This window comes from Arvicola amphibius, chromosome 8 (assembly GCF_903992535.2).
Source record: "Arvicola amphibius chromosome 8, mArvAmp1.2, whole genome shotgun sequence".
Classification (NCBI taxonomy): Eukaryota; Metazoa; Chordata; class Mammalia; order Rodentia; family Cricetidae; genus Arvicola; species Arvicola amphibius.
The window spans coordinates 117,320,582-117,342,028 of record NC_052054.1 but is presented as its reverse complement, the minus strand read 5'-3'; the positions used below and the strand labels follow the sequence as shown (position 1 = coordinate 117,342,028).

Sequence of the window (21,447 nt, the reverse complement as noted above, 5' to 3'; positions counted from 1 at the left end):
CGCCCACAACACAATGGACTAACGCCTTTGAAACCATGAGCAAAGTGAGTGTTTCTTCCTGATGCCTGTGGCTCGGGTTATCTGATGCAGGAATAAAGGTACAAGAAACCAGCCTAAGGTGGAAGTTAGGCCCCTGAGTGGGATACGGAGACCCCTGCCCTGTCTTGATTCTCTCTTTGTCACCTCACCGCATGAGGTGAGCAGGCCTGTGCACAACCTGTGATGTACCGGGCCACCACAGGTGAAGTGGTCATTGACTAGAGCTGAGAATAATTAGCTTTGCTGCCTTCAAGTTGGTCACTGAAAGTATTCTGTCAGGAACTGAACTCTAACATGACAGAATCATGTAGAACTGGCGGTGTGTGTGATTTTGGGGGGCAAGCTAGGCAAGGCATTGTGACTTCAGTCTTGCCCTAGCTGAGGAAACCAGTTACCCTGTCTAGAGCACACTCCAGCAGCCTGCTCACCATAGCCCCCACCAGACCCAGCTGCCATCCTGATTCAGCCTCCAGTGACCCCAAAACTAGAAGCATCCCATGCTACCATTCCTGCTGCACAAGCTGAGGAAGACACTCTTTCAAACAGTTAGGTCTGACAGCCATGTTCACACAGCAGTAGATAAACCATATAGAAATCAAAGCCCTGGGCCCTTCAGAATGTGAAGTCAGGCCAGTGCTGGCTGATGGGGGGCACCCATCGGCCCTCCCTGGGCCCCGCTGCTCCTACCCCTTTCCATTCTTCTCTAACTCCTTCCCTTTTGCCACCTTGCTGGGCATTTGATCCTCATGTTCCACAAAGTAATTTCAGCGAGGCTGGGAATCCCCAGCCCTCGCCCCCAGCTCCCACTATGCACCAGTTCACACCAGTTACCTTTCCATAGGCCGGCTCTCACCTCCAGCCTTATGCCCATCAATCCACAGGCCACAGCCAAGTGCTGATGGATCACACCACATTGCCAATTAGAATCAACTCCTCCCCGCAGCCTACTCCAGCTTCTACCCCCAGCTTCTACCCCCAGCTTCTACCCCCATTCAGTATCCCTAACGGGTCTGGTCCTGCCATACCAGCCTCCCCAGATGTCATTCATTCAGAGATGGTTGCCCCTTCCCTTACACACACACACACACACACACACACACACACACACACACACACACACACACCTGCTCCCCTGCAGCAGAAGGGAGGTTCTGCTCAATTGCCGTTTTGTGTCCACCACACAGATGGGCTCAGTAAACACATGCAAGCTTCCAGGTAGGACTGTCCCTAGCTAAAGCCCCTGGGACAGAGATGGCATTTGGGGGCCACAGGGCAGGTATAGTGGGTGGGATGAGCCCTACTTAGGGAAGGTAGGGACCATGGGAGCTGGTCAGTGACCACACCACCTATCCGCTGAGAGCTGTACCAGCTGTGGCAGCAATTCTCTTGCGTGTGCATGTGCGCTCTCACACACACACACACACACACACACACACACACACATGCACACGCAGCTGTACTTGCTCTCTCCACATCAAAGCCTAAGCTGCAGGAAGTCAACTCTCAGTCTAGGCGCAGATATAGCTGTGTGATTTGGGGGAAGTTACCGAGCCACTCTGAGCTTCCAGTCCCTCGTCTGTAAAATGGAGCCAATGATACCATGTGTGTCACAAAGTAGGATTAAATGATTGTCACCGTGCCGCTGCGGAGCCCTGTGCTGTGGCCCCTCACCTCCAAGGGTACCCTCCCAGACCCCCAGTCAGTACTTAAAGCCATAGATGGTACTGACCCCAAGGTGCATGGTGCCTTGTTCTATTTATAAATGCCTGTGGCAGCATTTAACTAATAATGTAGGACATAACGGCAACAGAACAGCAATTCACAGTTACAAAACCCATCTCAAACTAAGGAATTGTTTCTGAAACTTTCTTATTTTTGAACCACAGCTGGCCTCGGGGAACTGAAGCCTTGTAAAGCAATGCAGTGGATAAGTTGGGACCCCTCCCCCCGCCCTGAGTGTTCAGTCTGACTACTGTGGACAACAGCATCCTCATCATCTTATTATAGTTATTATAAGGGACACCTGGGTTCCTGTCTTAACCACTTTCATTTTGCTGTGTGGCCACTGGGCAAGTCACTACCCTCTCTGGTCTGCCTCTTGTTCTTACAGGCAGCCTGAAAATTCCACAGGCCTGCACCCTCATAATTAGATGGCTCAATGTTTACAAAGACTGCAGAAGTTTTTTCTTGGAATGACCCCAGGTACAGTAGGTACAGTAGCTGTCTCTAGCACTCTCCAGTGGCCAGAGTCCCCCACACACAACATCCAGGGTGACCCACTCATCTGTCTGCCTTACTCCTGGGCTTAGGGTACCAAATCAGATGGACGCCAACCCTGTTCCAGCTATTAGAGTCTGTACCACCCATTCCGGTCTGTCCCCCAGCTGGGGTTGGATATGTTCCTGGATTCCTGTGCTGGAACCCAAGCCCTCCAGCCTCCCACCCCACAGTGCTGTCCCCTCCTGACTCCTCTGGGGCATGCGGCAACTGGGAGCCCTAGTGCAAACAGAGCCAATCCTTCCCTGGACACCAGGGCCACTGGTGCCTCCAGTTCCAGATGTGTTGTCTGAATGAGTGTCTGTAGATGACAGCCGGAGTAAGTCTGAGCCACGGCACAGACAGACAGACAGACACCCGCATCAGGGTCTACCAGCTCTTTCCCTCCATGGAAGGGGAACTCTCCTTCTGGCCCTAGAAAGGTGGCCTGGGGGCTGGCAAGAACACAGCCTCCTGGGACACAATTCTCCACTCCCCTTTTGGACACTGGGTGTAGAGACAGGGTAGAGAAAATCACCCTATCTCCTGTCTCCAGATGTCCTTCAGGCTCCTGAGAAAGGCAGACACCTGGACAGTTGTGACCTTCCAGGTCCTTGGAGAGCACCAATCTATCCACAATGTCTTCCTGTGCTAACTCCCTGAGGTGAGGCACTGGGGACTACCCATTAACCTGAAGCTCCAGGAAGTCCTGCCCACCTGGCTTGGCCTGCATGGCACTGAAGGAACAGAGCCCCTGTGGAGAGGGCTTTTGATCACTTCAATGTTGGGGGAGCTGCACCCTAACCTCTCTTGTAGCCTGCTCTGTCTCAGTTGGGCTCTATGGCTCTGGGCTGGGGTGACTTCCTGCCTTGGGAACACAGGAAACCACATTGTTGGGATCTAAATGGCCTTTTCCTCTAGGACTTGGGTCAGAAAATGCACACACAGCCTCAGTGTGCACCTGACCTGGCCGTAACCAGCCCAGACCTTGGCTCTTCCGCAGGCACCGGGTCACACATCTGTTCACTGAGCCATCAGTGGGCCCTGCCCATGGCTTGGGCCTGGAGGTAGGCAGAGGCCACAGTACACAGATGTTTGGTCAAACATTATTCTAAGTGTTTCTGTAAAGTTGTTTTTAAAACTGAAATTGGCATGTAAATCAGTAGTGGGCTCTAAGCAGAGCATGTTACCCTCCAAGGTGCGTGCGGGTGGCCTTCATCCAATCAGCTGGACACTGAAGAAAAAATTACCAGCCTGCCCCAGCAAGAGGAACTCTGCCAGCATCCTGTGCCCAAACTTGAACTGTAGTTTGTCCCTGACTCTCCAGCCTAATGGCCATTAGCAAACTAAAACTTGTCACATCCCCACTGTCACATGAGCCAGTTCCTAAATATCGATTTCTGTCTTTCCATCTATATACCTGTCTACCTGTCTGCATCTTATTTACCTGTCTGCATCCATCCATCCATCTATCCATATATCAATACATACTTACAATCTGCCTTTCCACCCATCCATCCTTCCATCCTGCTACCCACCCAGAGATCCGTCTATCCATCCATCCATCCACTCATCCGTTCACCCATCCTTCCCTCCACCTCTAGCTACACACATTATGTTGTCCCTGCTTCTCCAGAAATGCTAACTGGTAGAGACAGAACTCTTGAGGTACTGGGCGCAGTGAGCTTCTGAGGGCACAACAAGAAAAGGCCCCCAGGTCATCTCTCCCAGTACTCATGTTCATTTCTTTAAGGATTTGTTTGTCTGTCTGCTGTGTTTTCGTTTGTGTGTTTTTAGTTTAAAAAATATAAAATTACAAAACAAAACCTCTCTGTAGCCCAGGCTTGCCTCAGACTGAGAATCTTTCTGACTCAGGCTCTGAGTCAGAGAATTCCACACTGGCCCCCAAAGGCTTAATTTTTGTTTTGATTTACTATTATCAGTTTTTTTGTTTTGTTTTGTTTGTTTTAATATTTATTTATAATGTATACAATATCCTGTCTGTGTGTATGTCTGCAGGCCAGAAGAGGGCACCAGACCTCATTACAGATGGTTGTGAGCCATCATGTGGTTGCCTGGAATTGAACTCAGGACCTTTGGAAGAGCAGGCAATGCTCTTAACCTCTGAGCCATCTCTCCAGCCCTCATGTTTTATTTGTTTTGAGACAGATCACACTCTAATCCCTGCTGGCTCCAACTCATAGTGATCCTCCTGCCTCAGCCGCCTGAGTATTTCCATCACAGGCAAGTACCCATGATGCCCTGCTCCCAGGAATTGTCAAATTTTCATTGTTTTAGTCAAATTGCCCGCACAGTTCGCTTTTGTGTAGAGTCTGAAAGATACTGATGGGTCTGACAGCGTGCCACACAGGGCCTCTACCTGAACTGTCTGCCTGGTGTCTCTTTAATCCCTGTTGTAATCTGACGGAGAAGGTTTGCTCTTTGTCCATTTGTGAAAGGGGAAAGCTATGAGTTGGCATGTCTCACTAAGGACTGGCTGCCTCCATGGGCACGTGCTACTCTGAGGAGGCCACATGTGGCTGCTCCCTGCTTCTGGGCTCACCAGAAGACAAGAGACAGGAAGTAGCCTAAGCTTTGATGCCAGACCAAGTCTACAATGGCAGCAGCCCTTGTATTCCCAAGCTGGCAATGTAGTCTAGTGGCTAGGGCTCTTGACCACAGCTCTGAGTCTATCCATACTCCTACTGAGGCCCCACATATTCAGGAGACACCCCTAGAACACTTCTGCCAAGGATCTTTAAGAAACTACCATTTAGACTGGGGAACTCCTACACATCCCTCAAGACCCAGCTTGTAGACTCCTTCCCTGCCAAAGACTAACCAGGATGTGTCTTCTGTACCGGGCAGCCTCACCCACACTTCAGTGCCAGCTCTATCCATGCATTCCATGAACACCTGACTGTCTTCCCAGATATTGGGTAGCTCTTGGTGACCATACCCATGAAGATGGCTCCGCTTGCAAGCATCAGAAGGACCCACAGGTACACAGAGGGGAAGCAGCACCTGCATTGGGTGAGTTAGCTGACCTTCCCAGCTTGCTGACCTCCCAAGGGAATATTCCAAGCACTCCCTCATGCCCCTCGTTGAGCATCCCTGATCCAGTCTCCTGGGCTATTGCAGTTTCTCCATCAGTGAGCCTAGTCCACCCAATCCCAGGTACTTCTGTCTCTCTGTGTGCATGTGTCTGTCTTTTCTTCATTCCCTTGCTGGCCCAGTCAAGTCCCAGAAGTCATACAGGGACTTGTCAATCATAGACCCTCTGCTACAGAACAAGTTGCACAGCCATATCTGGTGGCCCTGGGTGGATGGGTCGATAGATGGATGCATGGATGCATGCATGGATGGATGGATGGATGAAGGGATGGATGGATGCAGGGATGGATGGATGGATGGATGAAGGGATGGATGGATGCAGGGATGGATGGATGCAGGGATGCATGGATACATGGATGGATGGATGGATGCAGGGATGGATGGATGGATGGATGGATGGATGGATGGATGGATGGATGCAGGGATGGATGCATGCATGGATGGATGGATGAAGGGAGGGATGGATGGATGGATGGATGCAGGGATGGATGCAGGGATGGATGGATGCAGGGATGAATGGATGCAGGGATGGATGGATGCAGGGATGGGTGAAGGGATGGATAAAGGGATGGGCAGATTGCGTGGATAAATAGACAAACAACACAAGGATGGTCAGATGGGTAAAATGGATGGAGGGCAGTATGAATGAATAAATAAGATGGTACGTTCACCTCATGCCACCACAATATCCTTGTTCCACAGCAGACTTGATCCATGCCTACTTCTCCCACCCTGGCCCTGTCAAGGCAACCCTACCCTTCTGCTGAGGTTCACATGTGGCCAAGCCCAGAGCCATCCCCCCTCCTCCTTGCAGGACTGCTCCTGGACATCATGTGGCCTGGTGGTGTCTGGATTGGAGTCCAGGCTTTCCTCTGGCCCGTGGTCTCCTCTGCCTCGAGATTCAGGGTGAAACTGGGAGACTCCCATGCACGTGGGAACCAGGGCCCTGGCTTTGAGAACTCGTGACTAAGTCATCAGGGAGGCTAGACACAGAAACACCAGAGAAAACTAGGCAGAGATGTGCCCACAGTCACACTCCAAATCCTAAAATTCCCTCTTTCCCTGCTCTAGCTGGTGCCTCTCAGATGAGAGGAAAACTCCAAGAGGAAGAAAGTGGAGAGCAAGGGGAAACAGAAGCCAGTTTGTGTGACCTGAAGGTACAGGGCAGAATGAGGGCTATTATACAATAAAAATGCAAAGCCTGTCCTTCATAAAGCCTCTCCATAGCTCCCCTGTGGAGTCCTTGCTAGAGCTCTTGGGAGGGACGAGGGCGACGCCATGTGGCTAATCCAGATATTGCATGCATTCTTGTTGCCTAGATTGATGGTTCATTATGGGCCATAATGTCTGAGCCATTCATGTCTTTCCTGGACACACACACACACACACACATACACACACACTCCTACCTCCATACACAACTGCTTTCCCTTGACCCCTTCAAAGTTCAGCTCCCAAATTCCCTGCTCTAACCCAACCAGTCAACACAAGACACAATCACCACCAACCTCAGTTTCTTCACTTATAAAGCAGATATAAGACCAACATCTTGCAGATGCTATGAGTACCAGATGAGACGATGCCTCATGGTATGTGGTCCTCAGTAAGTGCCTTAGCAATTATTATGGGTTCTAGTATCCCCCGCCTGTCCCCTCTGGGCTGAACACATAGGGAGGAGCACAGGCTGAGAGGCTGGGCAGGAAAGAGCACATCCCTTGGCATGGGGAAGGACACGGGCTGAACCCAGCGGGCCTGCAGCTAAGGCTTGTATCTCTAAGGCAGTGGGACTCCAACAGCTTTAACCAGGGCTTTGGTGTAACTATATGCACACTCTTCAGACCAGGAAAGCTGCTGGAGACTGGATTGGAGAAGCAGCTGATTGGCTGAGAGTCATAGTGGGAAGCTCAGCGACTTGGCCACACGGGGGACCCTGGTGACAGACAGGACATATGGCTGAAAGGAGAACTGCATCTACAAGAGCAACTGGGGACGAGGGTGTGAGTCACAGGTGCTGATCGCCCTCTAGGATCTGTGACAAGACAGACTTCTTGTCTTGTCTCTGGGACAGAGAGGCCCTTCAAAAGCACATGATAATAGTGACTGGAAAAGTTCAGTAGCCCACAGTGATTTGGGGCTGCTTAAAGTCAACCCAAACCACCCAAAAGTGGCTTGGTTTGTTTGCATCACCGCTGATGCTAGGCACATGCCATTCATGTGCCTTGCATGCACCAACCACGCCCTTTTGCATATTCCAACTGAACATTCCCCATGCCAAACGCCTTCCACACAGCAGGCACGAACCTTCCCACGTACCTTCCATGTGTCCACCACGTTCCACTTCCTAACCGCAAACCTGCCACATGCCAACCGCACATCCTCCACACACCAAACCACACCTGTTACATGCCAACCATGTGCTTTCTGTCTCCCCACACTTCCCACAGCTGGCCGTGTACTTCCATACACTAGCTAAGCACCTTCCACGCTTTCCAAATCTAACTATGCAGTTTTTCACACAACATCATGCCTTTCTCTCTTTGTTTATTTGTTTGTCTGTTCTCTTTTCGAAACAAGGTTTCTCTCTGGATCCCTGACTGTCCTGGGACTCATTCTATAGACCAGACTGGCCTCCAACTCAGGGAACTCAGGGATCCACCTGCCTCTGCCTCCCGAGTGCTGGGATCTAAGGGGTGTGCCACCACCGCCCGGCTTCATCCATCATGGTTTGATTTCTAAGGCTTATGCATGACTTTTACCCACCGGCCACAACCCTTTACGGGACTCCTCCACCCCAACCATATGCCACCCACATACCACCACATCCTGTCCCTACGCCTCCCGATGCTACCTGCTCTGCTTACCATCCACATGTCAGGCCTGTGCCTTCATACAATCTCTACTAGGATCATACCATCACCACCTGCCACACGTCATCACACACTCCACGTGCTTATCGTCTAGGTTTTCAATGTCTACAACAGATGAAAGACGGGCAAATGTGCCCAGCGGTGACCCCACCCGCCCTAATTAGACAGATCCAACAACAGCAGCAGCATGCCCTGGGTCCCATCAGCCACGAACCTTTGCAAACGCAGCCCTCCCGAGTGATGGCCTGGCGGCAGATGCCACAAGGTTTCACCTTCTTGAAGGCCTTCACCTTGAAATGGTGGGTCTTGGGAGCCTCCAGGTCTTCTGGCTGTAGGAAGAGAAGCCCAGAGGTCAGTCAGATGAATACTGGGGTCCTGGGAAGAAGTTGGGGACAGAGGAGGAAAAATACTGGCAGGGTAGAGAAAAACCAAGGCAAAAGCCCCAGGAGGCAAGAGGTGCCTCAGGGTCAAGAATGGCACAGAAGTGATGGACATTCATCCCAGGATCCCAGACTAGCATATCAGTGGACAGGGCCAGGCAGTGACTGCAGATTAGTACCAGGGGTTGCCCTCCATGGCTCCCATCCACGTTTCTCTTCACAATTACTCTGGTGTTAAAACACAGTTAAGCAACTAGGTTTAAATGTGCAGTTTCATTGGGCAGAGCTGGCGCTGAATGACCTAACACTTGCCTAGCTTGTGTAAGGTCCTTTATTTACTTCCCCGGGACCATAAAGCATGGAATCCAAAAGCTGCACAGCTTGCCCAGGGCACCTTAGTTAGCACCTTCCACACCACACCAACCACACACCCTCCGTGTGCCTTCTACACGCCAACCGTACACCATCCCATACCGAGGGGACTTCTCTTGTCAGTGGATTACTTCACTGGATCTTAAACTCTGCAGAAATGGAATTGCCAGTATGCCCTGCGGTGTGCAGGGTCCCTCATCCAACATTTGCCTGTTCTGATGGAATGCAGCCATTCCTTCCGCTTCGCTGCTGTATAGTTTTCCATTGCGTGAGTGCAGCTGATTTATCCATTCCACTGTGGGTGGTCCCTGACTTCTCCAGGCCACTTCCCTATCTTCTCTCAAACTTTCCCCTACTCCACGGGGTCTCGTCTACCTTTATTTTTATTTCCCATTCTTTTTTTAAGATTTATTTAGTATGTATACAACATTCCTTCCATGTGTGCCTGCAGGCCAGAAGAGGGCACCAGATCTCATTATAGATGGCTGTGAGCTACCATGTGGTTGCTGGGAATTGAACCCAGGACCTCTGGAAGAGCAGCCAGTGCTCTTAATCACTGAGTCATCTCTTCAGACCTTATTTCCTATTCTTTACAATATGAAAATATTCTGGGGATCAAACCCAGAGCCTTGAGCATGCTAAGTGTGTGCTCCGCTGCCAAGCAATACCCCTAGTCTTATGAAAACATAGTATGTTACATTTTCTATTTTATTTTATTTCTTTGTGCCAGTAAACCATATAGCCCTGGAACACACGATCCTCTTAAATCCCTATTTGAGACTATATCCTACCTCTCCTGTGAGAAGAGCAACAGGCTTGCTCTCAGAGCATGCTTCTATCTTACTGTCAGCTGTACCTAGGCCAGCAGGTCACACACACACACAGACACAGAGTCATCAGTTCCCCTCCAGACAGCACTACAAACACATACTAAGTTCTGACTGTCTGTCCTGTGTAGCCTCACAAGAGAGCACATGACACTGCCCACTCCGCGGCTCATCGCTACATGGACTATGGACTTCCTGCTCAGGGAACTCCTGGAGGAAGTACTGCATGCCACAATCACTCCCCCTCTGTCTCCACTGGTCCCTCGTCGGCAGGGACTGGCCAGGACATAGACACAATCTGGTGACCATTCTAGGCACATGCTGAGGCCAGGCCATGGGCTTTACATGTGCAGAGGAATCCTGCTCTCTAAGCAATCCTCCCACTCCTTGTCCCTGTGCCTCTCAGCTCGGAGCCATGGCTGGAGGGGGCAACTTGGTTTGGGAGAGAAAGAGTGGTCCATACACTTAGCAAACCTGAGACTCCTGTCTGGCAACACTGAGGACGCAGTTCTAGGTGCCACCAAAACACAGAGATGCAGGCAAAATGAGGCTGGGTCAGGGGCAGCAAGCCAAAGAGACAGGAAGAAATGGACAGAAGGAGGAGGAGGAAGCATGCTGAGAGAGAGAGACAAGCCTTAGAGAATCAGACAGGGCAGACCAAGATAAGGGCAAAGGAGAAGAAAGGCGCAAGCCACAAGTACACGGAGAGCGAGCATGAATAGAGGCACACAGCTAAGAGGGAACTAGGAGACAAAGAGGGACAGACAAGGACTAGGAGCTCCCAAGGGCCACACCAGGGAAGAGTCGAGCATCAAGACACATGATGACAGCAACGGCTTCAAAGAGCCCATTGTGAGAAAAATAATAAACGAAGAAGTCAAAATAGAATATAGAGTCTTGAAGCACCTCTCCTCCCCAGGCATCTAGTCACAGAGGATGGAGCTGGGTGTGGTGGCACACGTGGAATCCCCAGGTTTAAGGTCAGCCTGAGACAGACTGTCTCAAAAATAAATAAAGTGGGAGATAGATTTCCCAGACAGATGCCAATCAAGTGTTCAAAGTAAGCCACCGTCACCCGGGCAGGATGAATAGAAGTCGCGCACCTGGGAGGGCTGGCCGTGAACAAAGTGTCACTCTGTGATACTCCTGCCAAAAGCCACAACCTGAATCTAATCAAGACCCAAGCTGAGGCACCATCTACAAATGAAATGGCCTGGAGTCTTCACAAGTGACAAGGTTACGAAAGTCAAGGGACGGCAGAGACTCCCAGACGGGAGGAGACTCCAGGCGCTGCAGCAAAAGCACTGGCTGTTTCTGAACTAGATGTCTGTGGTGGCCTTAGGGACATCTCAGGGGCACCCAGTGAGATGCCACAGTATCTGAGCCTTAGATAGTAGTGACTTCCCCACATTGTCAACCTCTGATAATGACCTCTGTACCCTGTGAAATCCAAGTCCTTGTGGGAAAATCAGGAAGGTATTTAAAGTGGAGTTGGGGCGAGGGGGGGGGGGGCGGGGTCAGTAACTCACTCTCCCAGTGTTCAGGAGAGAACGATCTTTCTGTGGTGTTTTCAACCCTTCTGAAGCTTGAGACTGTTTTGAAATCAAAGATAGACAGGCAGACTAGGTGAAAGGTTGGGGAAGCAGAGACAAGTCCAGGGCAGAGGTAAAGCAACCTATGAATAGCGTCCAAAGTCCAGCAGCGACTCCTGGTGGTCATAATGAGCAGCAGCTCTCACTGAGCCGATCCTGAATGCCCCGCCCCACACCCCAAACGCCAGCCAGGGGTCTGCTAGTCCAGACAGCTACAGCCTGGGTCCAGTGAGGGGCCTCCATTCTGCTGTTTCCCCACCCCCCCCCGTTTTCCCAGCTCAACTTTGGCTGTCAGATTTCCTGATCAATTCTGTCAGACAGCCTAAGGAGGAGCCCCAGCCAGAACCTGGGGTGGGGGTGGAACACAGAGGGACCTTGACTGGAGGACTATGTGAGATAGGCAGGAAGGAATCCAAAAGTACCCCAATCCCCCTCCTCCTTTCCACTAAAAGATAAAATATATTTGACATTCCAGCTAACCTTCCCAAACTCCCTGTCCTACACCCTAGGTCCAATTCTGCCAAAGCCTTACGAAAAGTCCTTTTTCTTAGAGTACAGAAAGAGTCCTCACTGCCTAGTGGGCAGGAAGGAGGTGAGTGAAGCCTTCCAGACTGTAAAGAGAATATCCAGGCTCAGGCCTGGCTTTGTGATCCTGCCTACCTGTCCTGTGATTCCTGAATTTACAAACTGCGGTGGACTTGGAAGGCAGACAATGCTCCCAGGGCTCTGACCTGCTTGGACCTTCTCAGCAGCCCTGGGTGCTCTTTCCTTCAGGCTCTGACAGAAGAACACTGGGCCTGGAATCCGGAGACCTGCTCCCTAGGCCGTGTGGCCTTGCGAGCATCAGTAACCTTCTCTGGGCCTCCAAGTACCCAACAGAGCTTAGGTCTGCAGTGGACAGAGTGAGAGATGAGGGACGCCATGGCAGTTGTGAGGAGTACAGGATGTGAGGGACACCTATGGGGACCAAAGTCACGTCTGTCATCCCAGAGGAGGAGCAGGGACTCCGCTAGCTCAGCGTCCCTCACTAGGAAGCAAGGTGTCCAGTGATGCTGTAGAAAGGGACAAGACGGGATGGCGGAGGAGAGAGTGTAGGGCGGGTAAGCCTCCTCCTTCTGACACTCAAAGGAAATGTCCCAACCCTGAGACCAAAGGCAGACCTTGCCACGAGAGCAGGCTGATGTTTGAATCTGGCTGCCACCCTGCCCTCCTTCCCCATCTGGGATTGCTCCTCAGGTCCAGGCAGAAGATGAGAATGAGGCCCATAAAGTCAACAAGCCCATAAAAAGTGCAGTGCCATCCAAGGGCGATGGCTTGTTAGGACAATGATTGCTGCTTTCCTGACAAGCGGCAGGCAGCCACATGGGGCACAGCCAGGCCCTTCCCTCCCTGGATTAGCGGGCAAGCCCAGAGGCAGAGGGAGACATGGCTACAATGCAAGGAGGGGTGTTCTGGTGGCTCCGGCCCTGTCCCACCTCCCTACAGGCCAGAGTCAGAGCCAGGAGAAGGGAAGGGGTCCAGCTGGAAGCCATTCTACCCTGCCCATAAGCTCCAGCAGCGGAGGGCTTTCACAGCCTCAGGCCTTGGCCCATCTCAGCCCTTCCCTCTCTCCATTCAGCCAGCCAGAGGGTGTGGCACAACTGGCTGGACCATCAAGGGCCCTAGCCAGGCCTTGGTCCTGGTTGGGAAAAGCTGCTTGCAGGCAACTCCCTGCCTCAAGGGACGGCGAGGCAAAGGGTTGTGCGCTCAGGGGTCCAAGAGCTTCCCCCGCCCACTGTGAGAAAAGACCCAGCTTGGCCCTTGTCTGTGGCTAAGCAGTTCTGGGTGACTAGAAAAAGACAGAAGTCTTCCGGCCAGAGAGCCAGGCATCCTGGAAGATGGGATGGTCAAAAATTGAGATAAGCGTTACCCTGCCCCGGCCACCTGGCCATCCAGCCCTCGAGGTCCCCTGGCCCTTCATCTGGGAGTCTCTTAGCACCTGCCCTTCAGGTTCCCCTCCAGATCTCACCTTCTCATACCCCTCTCGAGCCCCCAATTAAGGGCCAGCCGTGTTCTTGGTCACCCTGGTGGAAAACTCTGAGTCACTCTCGGCTCCTCCCTGCCCTCCCCCACCCTCCCAGCAGCCAGTCGCCAGATCCTGTGACTTTTGCCTCCTAATTCTCTCCACAGACCATCCCTCTCCTGCTTTCCAGTTCTGCTCCTTCTGCCCATTCCTAGCCTTGTCCCCTCTGCCTAGGGCTGTCGCAAGGGCTTCCAGGACCTCCAACGCCATCAGAACAACTTGAACTCTTCAGGGCCATGGCCTCACACTCACCCCAAAATGCTTCCCCTGGCCTCCCGGTTCCCAGGGAAGAGCCTGTGCTAACTCATACTATCAGGAAAATCATCCCCTACCCCATCCAGCCCTCCCCTCCGGCCGGTCTCCATGCCCACTGCCCACTCCCAAATCCACACAGGCTTTTCCCCCAGCCATGGCCCAGCCATTGCACCCCTAAGCTACCATTCTGTGCCTCCATAACCTTTTTAAAAGTACTACAATGCTGGCATTGGAGAGATGGCTCAGTGGTTAAGAACACTGACTGCTCTTCCTGAGGACCCAGGTTCAATTCCCAGCACCTCCATGGCAGCTCACACTGCCTGTAGCTCCAGTTCCAGGGGACCTGGCACCCTCACACATACATAAATGCAGGCAAAACAGCAATTCATGTAAAATAAAAATAAACAAATTATTCTTAAAAATCCTAGTACTAATGATTGAACCCAGAATTCCAGGCAAGTACACGACCACTCAAGCACATACCCACCCCCTTGGTATCTAGTTTAAATACAAGTTCAGCTTTCTCACACAAAAGTGGAGCTGGGTGCCCTGGTCCCAGGTTCCAGTTCAACCCCTATGGCTGGTTCTTCAGTGCGATCCAGCCTGATCACTGTCCTAGCCAGCAACTTCCTGGCAGCATACTGCCATCAGGCTGGCCCAGCTGACTAGGCCCTCTCACCACACAGGGACTGTACAAAATTGTCCAGGACCCACCTCTCTACCAGCCAACCTTCTAGATCTCACGACTTTAAATTCTCCAGTTAGAACTCCACTGGGGGAAGTGGAGTTGCTGAGACAGGGCCCAGGGCCTGCCCCCCAATCCCTGACCCACATGTACCTCCCATATCTCTCCTCACCCTCACCACCTCCACATCCCTCCTCTCTCTTCTCCTTTCCTCAACCCCTCTTTCCCGCTATTCTTTCCCCCTTCCCAAGCTCTTCCATGACTTAGTCCCTGGCGTCACTGTATCGAAACCTTCTGCTTCCCTGAGTAAAATCAACTACAGAACTAGGATGTCACAAAGATGTAGACAATCTAAGGACCGTGAACAGAGCCAGGTACCAGATGGCTCCTTGAGCTCTCCAGGAACAGGAGGCTGAGGAACCACCCTAGGTCATGTAGATGAGGTAAAATTCAACAGAGACTCAGGTCTGTCAAAGACAAGTCCCAAGTCCTGCTCTTAGTATGATCTGACTGAGGTATCCCCAGCTGTCTGGAGTGATGATCCCAGGATAGAGGCCTAGTGTTCTATCACACCAGTGTGCCTAGTTAAAGAAAGAGTCATCCACCGGCCCCTTGTCTTAATCACCCTCGATCATTCTTAGCCCCTATACTTGTGTTCTGAAATGTCGCTTCTTCTGGGAACGTAGTTTGAAGATTTATCTTCTTGGGGCTGGAGCGATGATTCAGTGATTAAGAGACACTGGGCGTTCTTGCAGAGGACCTGAGTTTAATTCCCAGAATCCACAAGGTGGCTCACAACTATCTGTAACCCCAGTTCTTTGTTGAACTTCCATGGTACGTGGCACACGTGCATACATGCAGATGAAACATTAAGACACATAAATAATTTGTTTTAAAAAAAGAAAAAAGAAAATGTATCTCCTGAACTGAGTGTGGTGGCAGAAGCCTGTCATTACAGCATTCAGGAGACCTGGACTACACAGCATGTCCAAGGCCAGCCTGGGCTACATGGCAAAAATTTGACTCTAAAATACAACCTCTGGGGACTTAGCTCAGTTGGTAGAGCACTTTCTCAACATGTACAAGTCCCTGGGTTTACTACCAACACCAGATAGAATCAGGCATGCCTCTAACCCCAGCACTTGGAAGATGGACATAGAAGGATCAGTAGTTCAAGATCATCCTCATACATAGTGAGTTCAAGGCTGACCTGAACTACACAAGACCATCGTATGTCTCTCTCTCTCTCTCTCTCTCTCTCTCTCTCTCTCTCTCTCTCTCTCTCTCTCTCTCTCTGTGTGTGTGTGTGTGTGTGTGTGTGTGTGTGTGTGTGTGTATTACTAACCATTCCCTTGCTAAAGTCCAGATGAGCCCCTGCTTCTTGGTAACACTCATATAAGTTATCAGTTGGCTACAAGTTGCTTGAAGCACATAGCCCCCCCCCCCCCATGATGGACAGGGCAAAGAAGGAGTTTAAGTGTCCAAGCAGTTAACTGGTTTCTCACCACAATCTCCCAAGCCACCCTTCACCTTTGAGGGTGCTGGACAAAATCTCCCTCAACCCAGAGGTACAGTGGTCTCCCCAACCCATACCCTTGTCTCAGAAACACTGAGTCCATTGGCAGGGCGGCCTTAAACAGCCCTCCTCCCCTCCATAACCCCCTTCTATTGATCAAAGATGGACCACTCGGCCCTTCCTGCCTCACAGAATCAGTGAGGTTCAAAGGAAAGTGTGCGAGTTGAAGACGTGCACATGGATGGATAAGGTACAGCGAGAAAGCTGCCGGGACACACACCACAGCCCAAAGCAACTGGTTTGAGGGGCCGGGGGTGGTGACTACTTCTTAAAGGTCCATGATCAAGGAACACCCAGGGAGGAACCTGGGGGATGGGCCAGAGTGGAGGAACACTGCTTATGGCTTGTTCTCCATAACTTGCTCAGCTTACATTTAAATACAGCCCATGCCCACCTGCCCAGGGGCACCACCTACAGTGGCTGGGCCCTCTCACATCAGTCACAAGTCTATAAAATGTGCACACACACTTGCCTACAGGTCAGTCTGATGGAATGATGGAAGCAAGTCTTTGACTGAGGCTTTCTCTTCCCAAGGATCAAGCTGACAAGAGCGAGAAAGAGAGAGAGGGGAGGAAGAGAGGGAGGAAGGGAAGGAAGGAGGAAGGGAGGGGGAGGAAGAAGAGGAGGAAGAGGAGGAGGGGGAGGAGAAGGAAGAGGAGGAGGAAGAGGAGGAGGAGGAGGGGAAGGAGGAGAAGAAGAAGAAGAAGAAGAAGAAGAAGAAGAAGAAGAAGAAGAAGAAGAAGAAGAAGGAGAAGGAGAAGGAGAAGGAGAAGGAGAAGGAGAAGGAGAAGGAGGAGAAGGAGAAGAAGAAGGAGGAGGAGGAGGAGAACCCTAACCAGCACAGTTGGGGAGGTAGGATTTGCACCCAGACAAGCCATGCTCTGAGCTCTGTAGAGGAAGACCTGAACACTGGGGGCCTTTGCACCATCCCTATGACCTCATTCACATTGACCCTGAATGTCCTACTATGAAGAACTTCCAGAATGGAAAGCCCTGGCTGGCTAGGCAGGAGACCACCTTCTATCCTGCCTCTACTGCTGGGTATTAGGGGAGCTGTAGTTTACTGAGCTCTAGTGTGTGAGAGGCATTTGCCTGAAGGTATGTGGATTCCCACTGAAATTTTAGTAACTGGGTACATGGCTTAGCAGCAGAAAGCTCATCATGTATGAAGCCCTGGGCTCCATCCCTAGCAGTGGGGGGGGGGGGAAGCTATCAGCCCTACAGGTAGGAGGAAAACCCAAGGCAAAGAATGTGAAGAGGCAGCCATAGTTACACAGCCCAGGAATGCTGGGACAGGGTCAAACCCCAGCACGTGGCACTTCCTGTCAATCCCACGGAAAGGTAATGTGCTATTTCTCCTCTACCTGTGTGCTTCACGGGTCACTTTAAGGAATTTTGAAATAGGAGGGTTTGGTTGCTGGTGCTGGTTAGGACCTTGCAGTCTGACTGGACCCCCTCCATCAGGGAAGAGGAGCGAGTAGAGAGATGATTCAGAAGAGAAGGCCAGGTCAGTGGAGGAGCTGCCTGACCAGAACTGCTCAAGGAACACAGGGGCTCGTTTAGAACCCTCTGACTGAAATATTCACTCAGCCCTCAAAAGGATCACAAAAGCTCAGAAACTGGGACCTGTCACTGTATACAGCTGGCCTTGGAGAACAGCATCAAGTTTCTGGGAGGTCCAGAGGAGTCAAGGCCGAGCCTGGTTCCAGTTCGTGGTTTGGGCCAAATGAGTCACTCTCCAGCCTGAGAGCCAGTATCCTCATGAGAAGGAAAGGCTGCAGTATGCCTCCACACTCCACACCAACACATTCAATGAATAGATGTGTAATCGTTTTCTCAATAAACCCCACTCAACTGTGTAACAGCAACTGGAAGCATTTGGTGGGAAAACCAACTTCCACATAATGCTTTTGCTATGCCCTCAGCTAATAAAGCAAGGTTGGCTCCTAGGACTTGTGAGGGCTCTGGGCCACAGATGTGTGACTTCATGGATGTAACATCTGCAGCTCTTCCCAAAAAGAACGTGTGAACCCACATGCCCTGGGCACAAGGCCTGCTTCCTTCAGACCCTCTCCTGATTGGCCCCATTGAGGCTGCATAGCTAACCAGTTCTCAGCCCCAGGAGAGCTAGGCAGAGTCTCTGAACAGTAGGAGAGACACAGCCCTCACGAGCCCTGTCCCACCATGCCCTTCCCAGAAAGATCCAGGCCCATCACATCCAGATACATGGGATTCCCCTAAGCCAGGGAGGTGTGGAGTAGGAGAGAGACCTTGGTCCCCAATCTTTTGATCTTACTCTGTATGTCTCACTACTTTACAGATAGGGAAACTGAGGCTCAGAGAAGAAGCAGTCTTCACTAACGCTGCCCATTTGGTAAATGGAGTTAGGATTTGAGCCCAGAACTGCCTGATGCCACACAGCCAGGTCCCTCTCCATGCAGCTGGCTCCCTGGAGTGTTTCCACAGCCTCCTCTTTCTAGGCCCTTCTGATTGGTGCCACCAAGTTCTCTCCCCTGTGGCTGCCAATGAACCCCAGCCTGGCCAATGCCCACCCTAGAGGAAGAAGGATCGCTACAGCAGCCACAGGCAGGACACATCATTCCAGGATGCTCCCTCTGCCCGTGCATGCCCTCCCCCTGGAGAAAGACACAGAGGCCCCGGGTAGAGAGTGGGGCTGAGGCTTTATAAGGTGGAGAGGGAGGATAGAGGGGAAAGACGAAGGTTCTGCTGGTTTAACAAAAGCTCAAGGAAGACCATCCACACCTCCCTTGATCCCTAGGCCCTGTTCCCAGGGAGGGCATCCACACTCAAAGACCTCACTGTGTGCCAGGCACTGCGCAGAGCACTAAGGCACTCTCTGCCAGCAAGTTCTCTAAAAATTCCTTTCTCCATCCATGGGGAAACTGAGGCACACTGGGTTGAGGCCTTTTTCTCAAAGCAGAAGTATTTACTGAGTGATCTTGATGCACTCCATGAGAACCTAACTGCATCCCTCCTGCAGGACACCCTACCCCACCAGCATCCTCAGCCCAGACATGAACGTGGCCAACTACTGGAACATCCCTGTCTGGGATACTTCATGGGACTCCATCTAGAGACAGACATCTCAAGGTACCCATGGGCCACCCAAAACCTTCACTCCTCCACAGAGTGGTCCTGGGTACATAGTCCCCCCATCATTTCCCTCAGCCTCAGCCTGCCCTTGGCTTAACAGCCTCCTGAGGACTAACTGTCTAGAACAGAGAAAGGGCAGGAAGCCACATCTGGCTGCCCGCCCATCTGAAGCCCCTTCCCCCAGCCAGCCATGGATGGCTCTCAGCAAGCTCAACCCTCCTGACCCCTGTGCATACCTCCCACAGCACTGCAGAGTCCCTCTGAGAAAGGGGTCTCCTCTTACCCCCGCTCCCTGCAGCATCAATCCCTCTCCCATTCCCCTTCCTAGGAGCCTCTGCCCACCACTGCTTCTAGCTTAGCCTTCCAGTGTGGTTCCCAGACCTTCCTGCAGACCCCTAGCCCTGCATGCATCTTCTCAAAGGAGAGAGAGGCAAGACAGGGAAATCCTGATTAGAATGGGAGACTTTGAAGGAAAGGTCTAGAAGAGACAAACATGACAGACACAGAACGCCCATTGGCATGGCTTTTCTGGGTTTAAGATCCCAGATGACTATTCTGTGTTCCCAGTTCCCCATCTCCCACCCGGGCCCATGCACTGACCACTCCTCCTCAGGCTCATGCACCATGTCACTGAAGGGAGTGACGACTTCCACCTCACTGTTTAGAGTAGCAAAACAGCTATTAAAAAGAAACAAACTTTCTGATTCTGCTTACAGTGCCTACTTCAACGGCTGGCTGATGGGAAAACAAGATTGAAGGACCTATAGAGGCAGAGGCAGAGGCAGAACCCAGAGCCTGCAGCTTCAGTCTATTCTGTGCATACTCCCTGCATCCCTACCCCCACCCCCACCCACCCCCCACCCTGCAAAGGCTCTTAGCTGAAGGATAGCGGTGGGACCTCAGAGCTAAAGCAACAAGAACCTACCCAGAGCATGCAGGACAGGCAAATCCACGTCATCTTCACAGGGTCCGGTTCCTGTGCTGTGGGCCACGTGGGGGCCTGCCAAGCCCCCCACCCCTCGAGCTTGCAGTGCCCACCGAGCACGCAGAAGGGAGAGAGCAGAGTCCTAAGCGGCTGGTTCAGTCAGCATCTGGGCCTCCACTCCCCTCCTACACCCCCCCTCCTCGCCACTCCTCCCTTGTCCCAGCCTCCTCTCTCTTCTCTCCTCCCAGAGTCCATCGCTGGCTAGGGGGTAGGAAGCTCAGCTTAGCAGGGGGCTTGAGACGGAAAAGGGCCAGGAGGTGGGTGTCTGTCCACAGCAGGGCTCTAGGAAGCCACACCCTCCACAAGCACAGCACCCCTGGAAGCCATGTAGGCCCCCTCCTGCCTCCTCCGGATCCGGAGTCTTGCAGCAGAAGATCTGCTCCAAATTGCAGAACAGTGCAGGGACCCCACTCCAGAACCTTCCAGAAGATCAGTGGACAGACAGATTCTGATGGCACAGTCTCAACACCCCAGGGCACCTGGGCTTCTCCCCAAGATCCCTGGCCTTGGAACACACACTCATTTGAACACATGCAGCTAATATGGACCCTGCTGCCGCAGGCAAGCTCCCCAGAACAGGACAGGCCTTGACACAGGAGAAGCTGGTGATGGGGAGGCAGGGCCCTGCCCCTAGGCTGTGGATTTCATCCCAGTTTTTTTCCGATTTCTTCCTCCCCTTTCTTTCTTTCCTCCAACATCTGTCCCAGCCCTTCCTGCCCTCTGAAAGGGAGCCCGCTGCAGGCTCCTGCGAGATTCGTCTGTTTTTCTTGACTGTACCCTGGGCCAACATTTGGTTTGCATTTTCCCACTTCCTTCTTCTCCTCCTCCCCCTCCTCCTTCTCCTTCTCCTCCCCTCCTCCCCCTCCTCTTCCTTTCCTCCACTCACCAGCTCAGCTCTGGCCTTCCCAAGTCGTATCTTTACCATAGAGCCCCCCCAGTCCTCCCTGCTTCCACATCTCTGCCCAGGGGGACAAAGAGGCCAGGAAGAAGACAGTGTTTGGAACCACATATGTTCCCAAGAAGTCCTGCAAGGAGTCTAACAGAACTGTCCCAGGCTCCCTACTGTCTGGGTACACCCCCTCCCCAAAAAATAATAAACGATTTCCCTCCTGAGCTCTGGCCTGGCTGGACCAAGTGAGGGGTGGGTGGAGGCTGTGAATAGTTCTCTAGAGCTGTCCAGGGAGGGACAGGGGCTCAGCCAACGCCCTCTGTGGATGCACAAACAGCAGGAAGTAGTCCAACTTACAAACACACACAAGGCCAAGGACGGGGCCCCTCCCAGAGTAGGCACTTGAAGACCATTTGCCTGGACTGAGTCACTCA

At 52.0% G+C, this 21,447-nt stretch overlaps 1 protein-coding gene across 1 annotated transcript in view; it reads right to left on the bottom strand.

The window, feature by feature from the left end:
* The window catches only part of Tns1 (tensin 1), a 215,067-nt gene that overhangs the window by 162,662 nt on the left and 30,958 nt on the right, over positions 1-21,447 (bottom strand). The window contains exon 2 of the mRNA XM_038339634.1: positions 8,491-8,605. Within this exon, the coding sequence (XP_038195562.1) occupies positions 8,491-8,605 (115 nt within the window). The remainder of the gene's footprint in view (positions 1-8,490; positions 8,606-21,447) is intronic.